Below are 18,648 nucleotides of genomic sequence, written 5' to 3' on the forward strand. Positions count from 1 at the left end.
ATACCTTGATTCCTTCCATGCATACATTCTAACTTAAATTAGTTGTGTATGTTAATGGTGTGTCACATCCACTTATATAACCATAAACTCCTGAAGGTCAGGAACTAGTTTCTGTCTTTCCATGTCCACTTTGAATTGACTTGAATTCTAAGTCTCTACCTAATTCCTTTTCAAGCAAGAATGTTTCTAAACCATTGTGATCACAGAAGTACTCTTTTGGTTAACTCAAAAAATGATCAAGGACTTATAAGAACTGATGCAAAAATAGGCAGAACCAGTAAAATGCCATGGGCTTGGAATCAGTAAGACTTTTCTTCATGAGTTCAAATCTGGCCTCAGACATTACTAGCTATGTGAACCTGGGCAAGTAATTAAACCCCATTTGCCTCAATTCCTCCTCTGTAAAATGAGCTGGAAAAAGAAATGGCAAATCACTCTAGTATTTTTGTGACTCCATTTGGGGTTTTCTTAGCAAAGCATCAGACACAACTCAAACATGAAATTGTAATGATTAGGACTGGCCCCAAAGCAATGTGACTTCACCTGCCTCCTTTTTTTGAGGAGGTAGAGAATTATGGCTCTAAAACATTACAATTAATGTTAAGACTTTTTTGTTCTTTATTATAAGGGATGTCTGGAGGTATATATTGGAAATTAAGTGTGATGTGAAAACAAAAGTTATCAGAGAATCATGTAGTCAGGATTTGGGGAGGACCTCAGTACAAATACTGGAAGTCCCTGCTACCTAGTGTTGCATTTGGGAAGGTGGGAACTGGGGAGAGAGATAGGAAACTATTCTTGAATATAATAGATACAGGTAAAATGCCTGACCCACTAGAAAAAAACTGAATAGTGAGCCCTGAACAAAGCTAAAGAATTGTGTGTTTAATGCTTTTCAAAATGAAGTGATACATTAATAGGATTTATTATTGAAAATTAATAATAATTAAAAGCTGAGGTACTGTGATACAGTAGAGTAAGGGGCTTGTTTTCAGCATTTACTGTGCTAATATTCAGTAATTCCCATAATCTGCACATTTTCTCCATGTGAAAGACCTTAATACTTCCCTCTAGAATACCAAAATCCACGTTGGGTCAGGTTAGTAGTTACCGAGGAACACCCAAGGGACACCTAGCAAAGATCTCAAAAATGGACCAGAAAATATCTTATAATCCAGAGAAATAGTATCCTTAGGACATGTAAGGTATTGGGTTTGAGAAATCTAACCACTATGTAAGGTATCCTCATCCCTTTTGTAATATCTCTCTTCTGGGATTCACAATATGTATATTTTCACGTTAAGTCCTCATCTGTGCAAACTGGTTACCCTACTCTGAATCTGAGATTACTTGATATTCATGTTCTGTGAAATGCTGCATATTTTTTATTGCTATATAAAACAACTTTGAAATTAAAAAAAGGAAAAAAGTGGACAAATAATTTTGAAGCAAAAGACATTTTATTTGCTGACAAGTAAAGACCATACACTTTCAAGAAGTGCAAAATGCACCAAAGACCCCCCCCATACAAAAACCGGTGTTAGTACACATGTTTAAGCAATGCTACACTTTTTTTTTTGGCAAAGTGCTGTACTGTATTATTCAGTCTGTTTTGTAAAACCAATCATTCCTCTGTGAACCAATCAATATCAAATTTTCTACAAAAACAGAAAGTAGACAGTGAGTGGCTCAAGAAATAAGCTGCCATTTATGCATAGATTGATATACAGTATTTCTCCTAACCGAATGTCCTTGAGTCTTTCAAGTTGTTCAAATTTTCTGTGTATAGAAACACATTTACAAGGCACATAGTCCAACTGACAATACTATTTAATCTAGTTACAAAATGTATTGTCTTGGGGGGAAAAAAATCAATGTATTCACAACATTTCTAAAACAAAACCATAGCCATTTCTTTTCCTTTAAATAAAACACATAAAAAAGATAACAGTTAAAAGTCCAGAACCTCTGGGGAAAACAAACCAAAGGTGTCAGCAGAAACCCTTCACATACACCAGATCCAACTTCCCCTCCTCTCTAGTGGCTTGGTTTGTAAACAGCCATCCAGTTAGAAAATAAAAATCCCTTAAAATTCCAGACAAAAATACAGAGCATTATTATATGGAGCATAACATTTAAACTTAAATCCAAAACAAAACAAAACCACAACATATACATTAAAGAATCCCCAATGATATGCAACCATATATATCATCTCAAACGGAAGCTGCCTTTTCTGAAAGTAACTTCTCCTCCCAAAATAAAGACATTAAAACAGAGATGTCGTCCTAGCTGCATAATTTTCCTAGTTTTCAAACTACTTAAACTTGGACAGTTTCAAGAAAATTGTGGTATGACAAGGCTCATCACCACAAAAAAAGGTGAATATTTTTCTAAATATAAAAATTTAAATAACATTTTAAACATACATGTGGAAAGGGATGAAATCACCTTACCTAACTTGACTGCTGACAAAAGACCTTCAATTCTGGTGACTCAGTTCTACAAGAATTAGTAAGAACAGGCCTTAAAAAACTGCAATGACATTACCAAAACAAAAAAACACCAACAGATTAGTATCTCCTGGTACAAGGAGCAGTCTCAAACTGTCTCTACAGCAAAAATAAAAGCCCTAGATTAGGAAGTTCTTTTCACTTCATTATTCAATCTCACTATTTAAAGTGACAATTTATGTGGTCTAATTTGAGGTGAACAGATTTAATCTTCCTTCATTTTTGTCTTTTCCAACTCAAAGAAAATCAGGGTAAATTTAGGCTGTACTCTTCCTTACTCTTTTTTCCTTTTAAGAAAATAAAAAGGATTAAAAAAGTGATTCCACTTTGAAAGCATAAAATAAGTAAATGATAAAGGTTTTATCAGATGGCAAACTTACTGTTCTCCCAGTAAAAGAGGTTAGCTTAGGGCTGGGACAGAATCAAATCACAACAGAAGAGTATGTAAACCAAAGCATGCAGCACAAATCAAATGAAGGACAGTAACAAAAATTCCCCACAGTAGGAAATTTTATATTTGAACCATTTTTAGAACTGCAAAAACACCAAACAGACCAAACCAAATGAAATTATAAATGCATTTATATGGAAGATAAATCATAGACCAGTTGATTTTCAATTTATATCATAATACTGCCATACGAAGGACAGAATGTAATGTCTTTATGTATCTAGGTTTTATTAACAAAAAACTCAACTGCAGACAGTGAAAAAGTCTTAAGAAATTTTAAAAGGGGCACATTTCTCCTTGCATGATTTCATACAGTACAGGCTGAATAAGCAATTTCAAATCACTAGTATTTATCAACAAACTTTAAAATCTAATCTCTTTGGCCATATTTCAAAAAATACATCAGATTCACATTTCTAACTAGGCTACTGGCCTTGCAGCACCTTGAATAACCAAGAACTTCAACCAAGTTTTAGGCAGGAAATTTTATTGCCAACATGCTTATAGTATGTACAGACTACATCCTGATAATTCTCATCCTATAAAATTCCAACAGTTTTTAAGAAAGAATTTTAAGCTTACAAAACTAAGCTGATAGGCAAACAAAGGGTCAGTAGCTAACATAAAGGTGAATGAATTAAAAGCCCTCTAGAAAGAGGGAAAAATACAGTAATTTTATACACAAATCTGTTCATGTGGCCATAGCAAATTTTCACAACTGAATGTCAGATCTATAGCTTGAGGTACCAGCACTTCATGTAACCTATGTATAAGAATCTTCCTTCTCAATACTGAGAAGCTTTACAAGAAACCATTTAGCCATATTATTTTCAAGTTATCCAACTGTACTGCCCTATTAGCAAACAGTTTCTACATCATTCTCCTCCCATGTAAACACAAGCAGTTTAACAAAATACTAGCCCAGTTTGACAGAACTTTGCAGACTTGGCCCCTAATCAGAAAAAAATAAATAAATAATAGGGAAAGCCATGAAAAGTAGACTTAAATCCCCCATTTTGAAAAATGACACTTTCTTAGTGCTACTGGAAGAACAAACTATTTTAAGCATCTAAACACACTAACCATCTGACCTCTTGAATTACAATCACCCCATGCTATTCAACACAGCTTTTCACACTTAAAGGGGAGGCAAAGCCCCCATAGTTCCTAGTATCTGAAGTCCACACAGAGCCATTTAAAATAATACTCTGCATGATTATAATGCTTTCGCTTTTGAAAGCATCTTAAAACATGCATTTATTATTTAGTCAGGGCTGGACTATAGCCGGAAAAAGGAATGACAAATTATTAGCATGATGATGCTCTTCTATTGCTAATAGAAATGGACTTTTGAGTTCTAATTGTGTCCTCAGTCATACAAAACACTGAGAATTTGTAGTGTGTATAGCTCAGTATAAAAGCCATCACTAAATACTAAAAAAGTAAAGCTAGCCACAGATTAATGGTAGTCCGTCATGGGGTTTTGGGTTTTTTTGTTTGTTTGTTTTGTGAAGCTAATCATCCTGAAGAGAAATTAAACCAGAGCTTGGCTTCATTAGCACCATGCTCTCTTGAACTACTTACCCAGCCCTGGCAGAGATATAGCCAAATAACAACTGATTCAGTAGAGAGAGCCCCTTGGAATTACATGGAAGGTCCAGTTCTAGAAATCTCCTAATTCCACTTTAACCTTATTTCTTATTTACAATCCTCACAACACCCCTGTGAGGTAGGTATTTTTATTCAACTACTGAACTGAGGAAAACAGGAGAGAGTAGTTCAAGATTTTGACTGAAACAGAAAATTTAGCCCATAGAGCAAGAACCAAAAATTAAGAAAGCCCCAGCTGCTACTAATCTTCATTCAAGACAATTTTGGTCTGGAAGCAGTGTTTGTCAGGGGTCAATCCATACACACTACTTATCAGCACAGGCTCAACAGTGGAAAAGCAGAATTAATAATTCTATTCCTAGACTGGAAATAAAGACTTGTGCTTTTCATTGTGTAAAGTGAAGAGGCTGTATTAATTTCTACATAATAATAATAATAATAATAATGATGGCTATTTTCTAATTCTCCAACTAACCAATAGGGAAAAAGAAAAGCCCTAAGTAATCAAAACACTGGAACAAATGAGCATTTTTCATAAATGAACACTTCTAAGTATAAACCACAGATCTGCTTAATTTTACTAAATGAAACAGCTATTTCTGTCCCACAATAACCTGTAATATCAGTACCACATCATTGTAATTATCAGAAAGATAGCTAACTCCTATCTATGAACTAAATGTACCTGATATATCAAAATTAACTGTATGACTGATGAGGAAATAGTAAAATATCAAGTTCTCTTTCAATAGAAAGTTCAGCCATGATTCCATTATGTCCATGGCAACCACTGCCTTTTAATGCTTGTTAGTGTGTAAAAAAATGTATTCGTTATATACAGAAAAGATTATCAAGTACTGGTCATTAAAGTGTATGGCTGACCCTGAGAAATTTTGTTTACTCAAACTTTTAATACAAAAAAAAAATTCATCTGAAACCTGACTATTCCATCACTCTGTAAGAAATTTCCTTAAAATGCCAACTAACTCACATAACTTAGTTGAGTCAAAGACATTCCCAAAATATTAAACACTGCAATCATACTGATGTTTCTAAAACATTCTGAAAAAGTTCAGGAAAAAAGTTAACTCTGAAAAGCAAGGCATTGTGTGATACACAGAATGTAAATTTTTTTTAAAAAAATTATCTAGAGAAACAATTCTATTTAAATGATTGATCATCAGTCAAGCTGCAAACACTACACCTTCGTTACTTGAGCGCGTGTGCGCACATCACACTCACCCACACTCACATATAAAACCAAGAACAATATACCAACAAATTGATATGATTAAGACTTGGAATTCTTAGTAATTGTACTGACGCTGGCAAGGCTGGTGAACCACCCACCCATTGTGCTTGATTTGCCGAGTATGGCAATCCCTGGTAAGATTTTGGCGACGGAGGCTATTTCTGTTCAGAGAATGTCTTTCACCATGTTCCTTTATCCACTGAGAGGGACGAAAGCTCTTGGTTTGTTCCAGGAAAGTTGAATGAGCAGCAAGAGCTGCAACATAGCAACGAACATGTTGCCTCACTTCATTCCGTATTTCCATTCTGAAATAGCAAAAACATGTCAAATGTTCACAAACAGAATGTTAATTAAATCTATCAGTTATTAAACTTACAAAACTGACTTTTTGGCTAAATTTGAAAATTTACCCTTTTGTACTTCTAAGTATTTAGTTAGCATTGTAAAGAGTTGGTCTTTGTGCAGTAAATACTGTTTCAGTCTTTGGGGTAACATTTAGCTAAAATATCCATACATAAGATTCACAGACAAGGCAGCTATATAATTTTAGTATAGGCAGCTATATATATTTTAGTATAGAATAGTGGAGCACTTTAAACATCCCTCAGGAGCACAACTAACATCTGCTATTGGATAACAATGATATAAACAAAGCCTTTAGAATGGAAAAACTGGGGGGGAAGTGTAATATGATTTGACCAATGTTATACAAATTTGTGTAATATAACTGGCTATGTGATTCTAATGATCATTTTCCCAGGTATACAATTACTGCTCAAATAATTTTTAGTTTAGAATAAAATGCTTAATCTAATGTTGATCTAGGTATTTAGAATGGTATTATGTAACCCAAGCTACTATTAGAAACATTAAATATGATAGCACAAAACAGCAGCACTGTAATATGCTTTCTGCACTGAAGATCTAATCGTATTGAACTGAACTGTATTCATAACAAGAATGCAACACTGTGATTCACATACTACAGAAGAGGATCACGTCTACACAGCCAAATTTACATGGCTATTTCCATTCATCTGCTATATTTGGTTTTGTATGTTTAAGAACAAGATCAAAAATAGAGGGCTCAATAAGTATCTGCTGAATGGCTTAAATTATCTAACATATGGATTTTTCTAAATAGCAGAATTCATAATCACATAAGGAAACTCATAAAGAGCCAACAGAAAATAAAGATGCTTCCACTCTTGTCAATTCTAAGTTTTAAAATCAATACCTTTTAAAATACAAAAAAATAGATTTTCACAAAATCTCAGTCTTACTAATAAGACTTTAAAATGTAGCTTGAGTCCCAAGGTGATGAATACTTACTGAGCCTTAAGCAGCTTTTCTTGACCCTACAATGTCAAATGGGGAACTATTAAACTAAAGAGATTTCAAGTGCTAGTTAAACTTTTTTGGTCAAATTTTCTTTATTTAGAACTGATTTACTTGAATTTATATATTACTTAAACCTAATTAAGATGATGGAAGAACAAAATTTATCACAAATAAACCAATGTTAAATGCAGTCAAGTGTGAACCATAACTCAGTGCCATGAATTCACTACAGGGTTCCTTCAGTTCTATGATGAAACAGTAAAATGTTCTATAGTAACATCACTAAAACAGACTAATCAGTAACACAGCTAGAATGGATCAAAAGTCCATCTAATTGTTTAAAAATGATACCTAGCACCCACACTGGGACAGATGGATCTTTAAGAATCTGAAAATTCTATGAGTCAGTTATTAAATACCTAACTGTAATGTTGTGGGGGGGTTCTTCAGTAGAAAATATTGCATGTTTTAATGTTCATTAAGCATTCCTTATTTTACTTCTTAACCCTGGACACCCCATTTCCCACCCCCACCTCCCACCCCCTTGTCTGTTCCCTTCCTAAGGCCCAAGGGCTTGGCTCAGTGCTTACCTTTCCACCGCCATCCTCCAATCAGGGTTTTTCCCTTACTAGGACACTGCAGTCAGAAGAAAGTCTGAGAGAGGGATGGCTGCTGGATTTGAAGTTTTTCCTCCCTCTACTTCCCCTTCACCACCTCCAGGCCTAGAATTAGACCAGGTCTGGGGTAAGAGGAGAACCAGAGGGTCCCCAATCAGGCTCAGGTAAGAGCCAGTAAAGTGCAGGGCGGCAAGGGGTAGGGTGAGGGGAGGTTAGTTGGGGAGATGTGAAGGAAGGAAGCATGAGAACTCCCGAGTGTCGGGTGCAGGGTCTGTTTGAATGTAAGCTGGGAATTGCCTACAATTAAGAACTCAAAAGAAAAAAAAATACAAAGCTCATTCATAAAACACTAACTGGGTGACATATTTTAAAAGACATTTAAGGGGTCTTTAAAATGATGCAAAACTGGATGACAACTGTCATTTATACATTAATAATGTACTAATTAGGTTTTTATCCTTTACTACTCTCCTAACAGAGAAATTAGGTATGGTTTCAATGACATTTTAAAAGAAACTGCTTTAATTAACAAAGTGATGAAACTAACCATCTTATTCTCTGCTTCCCAAACTGTTCTAGTCTGAATGAATCAATGTTTTAATTTGTTTGTAAACTTAATGTTTTGGATCAAATGCTTTAGATAGACTGAAGCCCTAGGAATCTAGCTCTGGATAATCTACAGTAAGTAGCTCCTTAATTAGTGATACCTTCCCTGCCAACCTCATCTGATAGGACTGTATAAATCTACAGATATGAAGCATTTTGTGATTTCTGAAGCGCTATATAAATGTGAGTTAAGATATCAACAGCAAAGAAATGCTTTGGCAAAATAATTTTGGTCCAATTACTAAGACTATAAATGTAAGGCTGTGTCCAAAACTCAAATCTGAGCATATCTAGGTTAGCTGGTCATCATTTGGGCGTAAATAACACTGATCCCTATTTGATAACCCAAATCCTATAACGGATGGGGGAGTAAGGGGGTCGGGATGGAATTCTAGTAAATATGGCAAGACTTCCAGATGCCATCTACAACTTCAGACAGAGGTCAACTGTAATTCAAGTATTTTATTTTAAATTTTTTCTAGATGATAGTTTAACATATAGATTATGTCATGTGGTGAAAAATAACTAAAAGAGTGATTTTTCACCCTATCACATAATTGTGTTGACATGTACATCCTTTCAATAAATCTTTTATTTGAAATGTTTATCTTTCCATCTCAAATTAAACTTTGTACTACAGTTAAAGAAAATTACTTGTATTGTATATGGATCATGTAAGTTACTTACAACTTACCTAGGACTGCTTGGATTATGAAATTCATCAGTCTCACAGCTGCCCTCATTAAGATTTCTGGAGGAATTATAAACAGACATGCTGGGATGTTCAATTAGAAGGTTTTCCAAAGGACTGGTTTCCACCTTGATAGTGGTTAATCCACCTGCAGTAAAGCATGGGGGAGGGGTAATAAACCAACTCTCCTCCATAGGACAGGCCTCAAATTGGACGAAACAAGATTCACTAGTATCAGCTAAACATTCCAAGGAAGCTGGTAAACAGGAAAAAACTGGAGGATGCTCAGTAGGTGATTCTTCACTGGTGTCTTCCTCTTCTACTTCTGTTGAAAAATTAGTGTCTAGGTTGTGTTCCAAATCCAAAAGGATGTTGAACAGTTCCACAGTGGAAATGGATTGTCACATTGATTATTTAAATAAATAAATCCATAGGGTATATGGGGGGAAAAAAGGGAAAATGTTATTAACATCACATTATGTTCACATGCCTCTATTTTCATAACAAAGGTTTGGTTATCTGTTCAAGAAAGAGAAGTGGTAATCAACTATGACTTGGTAATGGTTAATCAGCTGTGATAAGCCTAATGGCTTATCATTTATTTTTCAATGAATTGCCAGGAAAAAAAAGGAAGTTCATTACCTGTAATAAAAGTGGATTTCCACTAGCTAGCCCTAATTTTGTCAGTTTTTCAAGATCTATAAATCAAAGTCAATCACTCTGGTCCCCTGGCACAAAAAAACTATGTGTTATTTTTCCAACAAATTATTTATTTACATTTTAACCTTGCAATACCTCAGAGTTGCTGATTTATTCATGCACAAACTAAGAACATTTACCACTTCTCATAATGATTTTATACTGAAGATCTCTTACCTATAAAGTCAACAAGAATCCATTCATCATCTTCTTTTTCACTAAATTCTGGTTCTTTGCTAGAAGAGTTCTTGATTTCACCCACAAACATACTATTCAACCTCTGGAACATTGTTAAGGCAAGAATGAGACTTTGGCTGGTTCTGTAGCTGCGATTTCAAAATGCTGTCTTCGATTAGCCCAATGGCACAGACAGGAAATTAAAGTGCATAAATTCTTACTTAAAGTATGGAGTGTGGAGAATCATTATCCTCAGCTGAAATAAAAAAAGAATAATTACTGCTAAACAGACATATTTATAGCACTCTAGTCTTATGTCTTCCTTTTATTTCTAGAAAGGCATTAGCCAAATTAGCTTTTCCATGGAGTGAGGGGGAAAAACACTTCTTTCCTATACTGTATTTGCTCTAGTGGCCAACATTTTACTTGATCAACCAACAAATATTTGTAATGCTACTGAAGGAAGCCACAGCCAGAGTTTTGACTCTGGTCCAATACATACTTGTAAGCATAGCCCCGTTCATAGCACAGTACAGTAGAGAGGTTTTGTAGTCCCTGAGGGGCTACTACAGGTATTAAACTCAAAAGAAGACCAAAGCTCAACACAAAAATGTTCGTTTTATTTATGCAAAATTAGGATTCATCATCATCGAAGACCAGCCAGTCTGTTATATAACACTCAAATTTAGGAAGTTAACTTTGGATTGAGCTGCTAGGTGGCGCAGCAGATAGTGTGCAGGCCTTGGAATCAGGAGGACCGGAAGTTCAAATGCAGCCTCAGACATCTACTGGGACCCTGGGCAAGTCACTTTACCCTGTTTGTCAAATGTTTGACAGCTTATCAGTTTTCTCATCTGTAAATTGGGAATAACAGCACCTACCTCCTAGGGTTGTTATGAGGATAAAACAAAATACTAATAAAGCATTTTTCAAATGCTAGCTATTACTATTATTTCACCCTTTTGGCAAGTTGCTTCAGAGAAGAAGCCTGGGGATGAAGCCCCAAGTAGGCCAAGTATTGTCTCAGTTATAGGGCAGGAAATCCTGCTCAGGAAAATACTGCTGGTTACAGTGGCTTCCCTGCTTCCTGCTATGAGGAACAAGGGTGTGGCCCAGAAGCAGTTGACTATGTCAGCTTTCCTATAATGCTTATTTAGTGGAAACTATATTATGCTGGGAACACTCACTGCTCTGCAACCAAAGATATTCTTTCAAAACCTTCTAAAAGCACAATTCCAGAAAGATGTGCTTAAGCCTTTTTGACCTCCTTAATCCACTTAATGGGGAGCTAATCAATTCAACATTATTTACTCACAAATTGTGTTTAATAATGGCAAACCTCTGAATTAGCAATATTGGCTATTATCAGATGCCATTTTCCTCTTCTAGAATTTCACTTCTTACCTACAGAAATGAAGATTTTGGGCTAGATCTGAAAAGCTTCTTTTCATCTCTAAAATCCACTGTTTTTGAGACTTCTTGATTTTAAGGCTACTAAATACTGCACATAGAGCCTAACATATAGTAATCCTATAACAAATGCAGACTGATATTATAAAATACACAGGAAAGATGAAAGCTATTTTGGTCCAACCATGGAATTCAGTTGGACAAGGACACTCAGCTTGGATTCTGCAGATATTCAATATTCACTGTTGTAGAAACTGAGATACTAAGACATGGCACAGACCTTGTTCAAAACAATCTAATAGAAGGCAAAGGGTGTATGAAAAAAAAAAGTAAACAGTATGATCAAGAAACACATAAGCGCAAATAACAGGTGTAAAATGCTAAGAAATTAGAGCTATCAAAAAAAATTCACTTTCATTTGACAGATAAGCAGGAAAGTATGGTCAGAAGCAACACACAGATGGTCCTCAAGATATGGGCTGCACAAAGAGTCAAACAGAACAGTCAACATAGATTAAGCAGCAGGGATGCAAATAAACTCTGTACTATTAAGAAGCTTACTTTCTAATGGGGGAAGACCACATTGAGGTAAGCTAGATAAGTACGGAAGAATGGTAACCATAGAGGGGTAAGGAGATTGGCAGGGCAGTTGAGGAGTCCAGAGAACAGGTTGTACCTGAATAAAGTTATCATGGATGGGCTCCTCCTGAACAGGTGGTCAGAAAAGAGTCACCAGTTAGGAGTGGAGCCAGGCAGAGGCAGTTAAGTGATGCAGTGGACAGAGTCAGAGTGGACCTGAAATCAGAAAGACTCATCTTCATGAGTTCAAATCCAGCCTCAGACACTTACTAGCTGAGTTACGCTGGGCAAATCACTTAACCCTGTTTGCCTCAGTTTCTTCATCTGTAAAATGAGTTGGAGAAGGAAATGGCAAACTACTCCAGTATCTCTGCCAACAAAACCCCATGGACAGTTGGTCAACAGGGTCACAATGAGTGGAACATGACTGAATAACTACATAATTATTAATTGGAAGGTTACTCAGCAAGGACTGTGAAGGATGAATGAGAAAAAGACTGCAGAGCATGAAGATCACAAAATTGTAAATTTAGAGGTGGAGTTGAGCTCACAGGCTACCCCCCTAATTTTATAGATGAGGAAACTGAGGTTGGGAAAGGATAATGACTTGATCAGGGTCACACAGCTTTTAGAATACTACCTTGGGGAAAAGAGATAGGAACCAATAGTTGCAGTGAGAGTGGAAAGAAACAGTCTGATGGGAGAAATCTTGGGGTGGTAAAACTAACAGCAATTATTACTGGCAATTGATTGTGTGGGAGTGGGGGTAAGAGACTGGAATGAGAAAAAGATGACTCAGGAATGGTCAGTGCTAAGTGACTAGTAGGAAAAGTGTTGTCATAAAAAGAAAAAAATTAGGAATGGCAAGCTTTCAGAAGGTCATCTGTTTAGAGCTAGAAGGGATCTTTTAATATCTAGTCAGAGAGGTCAAACTCATGGCCCACAGAACTCCCAAGTGTGGCCTGAACCAGATTAAAATGTAATTGAGAAATGTTTTAACAAAATACATAAAAATACAATACAACTTAGAAAATGTTAATTTGTGCTTTTATAAGCAGGAGTCTAGTTCTACTTGAGTCTGACACCACTGATCTAGTCTAACCCCTTAATTTTATGAACAGAAAAAACTGAGCCTCAGAGAAGTTTAAACTTGCCCCAGGTCACACTGGTAATAAATAGGAGAACCAGAATGTGAATTTTTGGATCAAATTTCAGCACTCTCCATATGTACCATGCTACTCTCTTTAGCTGAAGAATTAAGTTTGAGGCATGTTAAACTTTATGATTTAACACAGGCATTATCATTGTCCTTCCATTGTCATTCTGCCACACCTAGGCAAAATACTCTAATTAAAATGGAAATTAAATAACCTAATTTATCCAAAATTAGGTTAGGTCAAATGAGATAGTATTTGTTAACACCTTAGCACAGTGACTGGCACATAGTAAATGCTATCTAAATGTTATCTATTATTGCTACTAAAAAGCCCTGCAGTTAGACTACCTGGCTCTAGAAAAAAAATGGTATGGCCAAGTAGTACTTCAGATAACGTATCCATTTCACAAGGGAGGAGTTTTCATGAGCTCATCATGCATTCACTGATTTTGCATATTTATCAGTTATCTTTGCTATATTGGATACTAGCTCAAATTAAACCAGTATTCCCAGACTAACCTATATGACTGAAAAGATAAAACTTTAAAATTGTTGTTGTTTAGTAATTTTCAGTCATGTCTGGCTCTTCGTGAACCCATTTGGGGTTTTCTTTGCAAAGATGGTTTGCCATTTCCTTCTCCAACAGATGAGGAAACTGAGGCAAACAGGGTTAAGTGACTTGCTTAGGGCCACACAGCTAGTTAAGTATCTGAGGCCAGATTTAAACTTGAGTCTTCCTGGCTAAGCCCAGCACTCTATCCACTTCACCACCTACCTTACCTACTAAACTCAAACAGAAATAGATCCCTGCTGTTAAACCACAAATTAACAAATTTAAAAATATTACCCTGGAAACCAAACAGGATTATGAGGAATGTCAGCTCTTCTGAACTAGTAAAATAAAAACTACAAATCACATTTGAACTAGTACATTTTGGATTATATGTAACATGACTAAAGAGCACAGCTGGCAAGAAAGCACGTCTATTTCAGAGATTAAACTTACAAAACAAGGGAATTCTGACCTGCCCTGTTAAGATACCATGGTACAGTGGAAAGAGGGCTCTGCAATGGAAAGGATCCAGGTTCAAAACCTGGGTTCACCACTTACTATATGACTATAACTATGTCACTTAATGCCTCTAAGACTCATTTGAAAAACTGGATTAAGTACTCATATTACCTACTTCACTGGATGAATCAAGGTAAATTTATGTAAAACACTCTGTGTAGACAAGATTGAGCTTAATATTTACAGGAACAGAATAGGGTCCTGTAGTTGGACACACCTGAAAAGCAGGTTTGAAAAACTAGCCACGAATGGAGTGGATTTCTATGTAAGATGTAGCCCCACATAAAAACACAATACAGTGTAAAATGCCCTTGCACAGTATGGAAAAGAACTCTTTTCTCCTTGTAATTTATTTATTTTATAATTATAGTGGGCAAAGAGGATCTTTTATATTTTGTTTGGTGTCCCAGAATTTAAGCCTAAGATACTATGTAGCCTCAGTTAGAGTTACTTTTTACAACCCACTAGTTTTACTTGGATAGTTCTTTCCGATTGTATTTCAGCTGCCAGTAGGCGGCTCCAAAAAACAAACTTAAAAAAAAAAATCCCACACCTTGACTGATCAGTTTTCAATCTGGGTGTACAGTCAGTGCTTGGTTTAGCCTTCATACTACCAGGTTAAAGTATTCATCTTCCCTTTTTCTCTTCATAACCCTTATTTCTGTCAGCTAATTTAAAGCATGATTTTTACAGCTTCCACTTAAGTCTTATTCCCATGCCTCAGCTGAGTTACTTAAGAGCTCCATCTCTGACAGACCCTCAAACACTAGAAGGGTTAAGTACAGACTCAGACAAGACTTTTGATTCATCTTCAGAGTCATCAGCCAGTCTTGAAAGTAAGCCTCTCTAATCTCAACTAAAGCAGGGAGTTTTTAATTTGTCTAAGTGGAAGGAGTCCCCGGTTCCACTTAAATCACAGACTTATAGAAACAGTGAAGCATTTTAGCTGTAGAGGAAAATGGCCATGCTTATTCTAGTAATTTAAAAGCTAATTTGAACTATCTTCAAAGAGGTCAACTATATGGCAAAAAAAAAAAATTTGCCATTCATTTTTGCTTCCAGGGATTAGCCAGACTTTAAACTGAGGTTATTCCCTAGAGACTCATCCAGGCTTACAGTTACCCAGAAGGATGAAAGACAATACAAAAAGATAGCATTTAAGTGGTAATTCCCAGCCATTAACCTTGAGTTTTCAAAATTATGCCACTCCCTAGGAAAGAACCAGAAAGACAATAAATTAAAAAAAAAAAGGATGAGGGGATGGGAGATGTCACATGAATTACATTAGCTTAAGACTTTGGTTCAAAACATTTTTTCCCACAGATTACACTATAGGTTCAGAAGGACTGTGAACTTATCTTCCCCTCCCAGAGCTTCCAAATTTAAAAAAAATTTCAATTTTTTAAAAAGCGCTCGTAAAAATTCACTTCCGGTGAATGGGCAGTAGAACCAAACAATTTTAGTGGCCCAAAGCAATGAGTTATCATGGCTTTTCTTTAATCAAATATTTAAAGACCACTTACAATTTTTTTAAAAATGCAGTCTTGGAAGAGAAATATCAGGTGACCTGTACAGTTCAGCTCTTTGCAAATTAGCTCTAACAGTGGACAAAGTCCCTTCACCTGCAAAATGAAAAGGCTGAATTTCATCATCTCTAGGATCTCCTTAAAATGGGAGAAAGTATAAAAAGCTGGATGAATTGGGCAAATCACTGAATTACTCTAAGACACATTTTCCTCAATCATAAACAAGGTAGGTCATACTTGCACTATTTACAGGGTTTTGTGAAGCAAGAAAGCTGTTATTGGGGATAGGCTACATATAATGTGTACTAATTCATGGCACATTTAAAGAAGGAATAAAATGTTAAACCTAACCTGCAAGATCATTTTTCACCCCTTTCTCCCCCAAAGCTACTCAAAACATAGAAAAGTCAGAGTGGACAACAGAAGTTAACTCCCTAGACATGACAGGAAAGGGGCTTTTCCTTAATCTCTTCACTACTATTCTCAGCCTCAAATCTGTAATTAATACATCAGATAAACATGAGGATTAACTAATATATTTTATCAGTACTAACAACTGGTCCTGTCTTTTTTTACATAAAAAGTAGTGTGCTTCAGAACAGCACTAGCAACTAGCTTAGTTATATAAAGGCAGTAACACCCGATTCAATTCCTCAAGGATCTCTGAGAACTGCCCTGCACAGAGGCAGGCAGCTTTCAATTCCTCTAAGCAGAAAGGGTCTTTGAAAATTGCTTTGGTCAAAAAAAAGTAATCCCGATACAATCAACCTAGTGAGGAACACTAGGATGGCTCTAGGGCAACAGAGTGATTGATGTCTGTCACAAAGGCCACACCAATCCTGCCAAGTTTTTGCTCTAGCCTCACTAGGTAGGATCACCTCCACCAGCTTATTGCAAAAAATAAACGTATACTAGTTTAAGGTTATCGCATTGTTTTCCTCACCTTCTGTGAGATAATCCTTATTTTACAACGACGACACCAAGGTTTGGTGACTTTAAGTGCCTTAAGATTGTTATGGATAAAGAATGGACCGAGAGATAAGGCAGCCAACTCTCGAGTATTCTGAGTAGTAGGTCTATTAGGGGGAAGCCAAAAGAAAGCAAACAGAAAAATACTTTGAGAGCTTACTAAGTGTACATGGCTGACTTTCACTCCCTTTGTATCCCAAAGGCTTAGCACAGTGCCTGGCACATAGTATGTACTTCATAAATGCTTATCGAGTTGCGTGATATGTCAGTGGGAAGAAAGATGAAAACAGTACTGACGGAAGCAGAGGAAGCTATGACTTCAGGCCAGGCTGCCCAGCCATGAGAACAGGGATGGAGCCCCGCTTTATCTCCGCAGATGAAATCCGTCAAAAAGCATCTATTAACTAATTACCAGTGCCAGACACTGTGCTAAGCACCGGGGATACCAAGAAAAGCCTTTACAGGTTAGTCCCGGCCCTCGAGGTACTCACAAACTAACTGGAGAGAAAATATATGCAAACAACTATTTACGCACAACCACATAGAGCATAAACGGAATAATCAACAGGAAAGGCAGCAGAGTCAGGCGGGGTTGGGGGCAACTTCCTGCAGAAGGCGGATCGTAGCTGGGACTTGAAGGAAGCCGGGAGGCGGAGGGGAAGGAGAGCAGAGGGGAGGGAGAGAGAGGGAGATCGAGGGGCTTGGGTGAGCTGCCCCAACAGCCAGCCCCGGAGGAGGAGGTGCAGGAGAAGAGGAGAGCCCAAGGAGGAGGCGGAGAAAAAGAAGGTCCTGCCCCCCCACGGCAGAGAAAACAGGCCACCGGAGGGGGAGGAGGCAGTAACCGGACACCCGACGCGCACTAGAGTCCAGAGGGGCACGGGGCAGCCCCCCGCCCGCGCTACCGCCCCGTGCCTCGCTCCGGCCGCCGCTCGACCCCCAGAGCCGCGCTCTGGGGGCAGCCGCAGCTGAAAGGTCCTCTGAGGCTGGAGCTGGCTGGGCTTGACCCCAGCGGCCCGGGAAGAGGAAGTGAAAAGACCATAATGTCCACAAACAGTGATGCGGGCGCGGCCGAAAAAAGGCTGGGGGAGCCGGAGCCGGGCGGCGGGGCGGGCAGCCTCCTCCCGCCAGCGGCCGGCCGGGTCTGGGCCGGCGGGGCGCCCTCAGCACCCACTCTCCTCTCGCGCCCGGACACTCACGCTGGCCTCGGAAACGGCGGCAGAGGGCTGAAGAGCTAAGGGGGCACGGCTCGGAGCGCCCCGGGCGGCTGAGGTAGCTGAAGAGGGCCCGGCGGGGGGAGCGAGCGGCGTCCTGCTCCTCGTCTTCGTCCTCCCTCCCAGCGCCGCCGCTCCCGCGGTGCCCGTAGCTGCCGAGCCGCCGCCTCCGGTCCTTTTGTTGTTGTAGAGAGCACGGAACAGCTGATGGGCCGCACCGCCCCCGGCACCGCCCGCCGGGCCTGGAGGCCAATGAGGAGGGAGCGATCTGCGAGGCCGCCTGGGGAGAGGCTGTCACCAACGCACGTGACCTGGCGGCGAGGCCCGGAGACCTTCTCAAGTTAGAAACAAGCCCGGGCAACAAAAGAGGGAAGAGCCGGGGAGGGAGGGGGGCTGCGGGTGGGAGGGGGCGGGGCCTGGAGATGGGCGGAGCAGAGTCTGAGAAGGCTGGGACGTGCTGACCTGCGCCGCGGGAGGACAAGAAGCACTTTCTAAGAGGCGCCCTTGAGAGTCACTGGGCCAGTCCGGCGGCCTCCTCGGGACCCCTTGGGGCAAAGGCCTAGGCGTCTTAACGGGACCTGAGGCCTTGTTTGAGCTCGGCCACGTCTCCCTGCAGGGGCTGTTCTCCGAGCTCCTTGTCTGGGCCAACGTCCTATATAGGACTGGGCAGTGGGAGAGTCTCAGTCCAGGGCCTTTGCTAGCAGAAAGGTGTGTGTGCATCACCCCACCCCCACCCCCGTCAATTAAGAGAAGGACTGGGCCCCACC

General features: G+C 38.7%; 1 protein-coding gene across 4 annotated transcripts; it reads right to left on the reverse strand.

Moving 5' to 3' along the window:
* Nucleotides 1-1,441: 1,441 nt before the first annotated feature.
* TP53INP1 (tumor protein p53 inducible nuclear protein 1) lies at nucleotides 1,442-17,956 on the reverse strand. 4 transcript variants are annotated; one of them, XM_020968742.2, is made up of 5 exons: nucleotides 17,867-17,951; nucleotides 15,699-15,797; nucleotides 9,959-10,214; nucleotides 9,086-9,425; nucleotides 1,442-6,132 (listed from the first exon to the last, which is right to left on the reverse strand). In XM_020968742.2, the coding sequence occupies exons 3-5, from the start codon at nucleotides 10,068-10,070 to the stop codon at nucleotides 5,883-5,885; spliced, it is 702 nt and encodes a 233-aa protein (XP_020824401.1). In that variant the 5' UTR covers nucleotides 10,071-10,214; nucleotides 15,699-15,797; nucleotides 17,867-17,951; the 3' UTR covers nucleotides 1,442-5,882. The 4 variants fall into 4 exon arrangements, with proteins under 4 accessions (XP_020824401.1, XP_020824406.1, XP_020824391.1 ...); XM_020968756.2 differs by lacking the exon at nucleotides 15,699-15,797 and adding an exon at nucleotides 7,759-7,890 and having other exon boundaries at nucleotides 6,043-6,132; nucleotides 17,867-17,956; XM_020968747.2 differs by lacking the exon at nucleotides 15,699-15,797 and having other exon boundaries at nucleotides 9,086-9,407; nucleotides 17,867-17,956.
* Nucleotides 17,957-18,648: the final 692 nt, after the last annotated feature.

The sequence above is a fragment of the Phascolarctos cinereus genome, unplaced genomic scaffold (assembly GCF_003287225.1).
Source record: "Phascolarctos cinereus isolate Bilbo 61053 unplaced genomic scaffold, phaCin_HiC Scaffold_4;HRSCAF=312, whole genome shotgun sequence".
NCBI classification, from domain to species: Eukaryota; Metazoa; Chordata; class Mammalia; order Diprotodontia; family Phascolarctidae; genus Phascolarctos; species Phascolarctos cinereus.

Excerpts from the sequence above, each read along its gene's own strand:
- TP53INP1 (XM_020968732.2), bottom strand. The coding sequence starts at position 10,070 with ATGTTCCAGAGGTTGAATAGTATGTTTGTGGGTGAAATCAAGAACTCT. Across the intron at positions 9,426-9,958 it reads GATTCTTGTTGACTTTATAG|ACACTAATTTTTCAACAGAA; the intron begins GTAAGAGATCTT and ends AACACAACCTAG. Across the intron at positions 6,133-9,085 it reads CATAATCCAAGCAGTCCTAG|AATGGAAATACGGAATGAAG; the intron begins GTAAGTTGTAAG and ends TTGCTATTTCAG.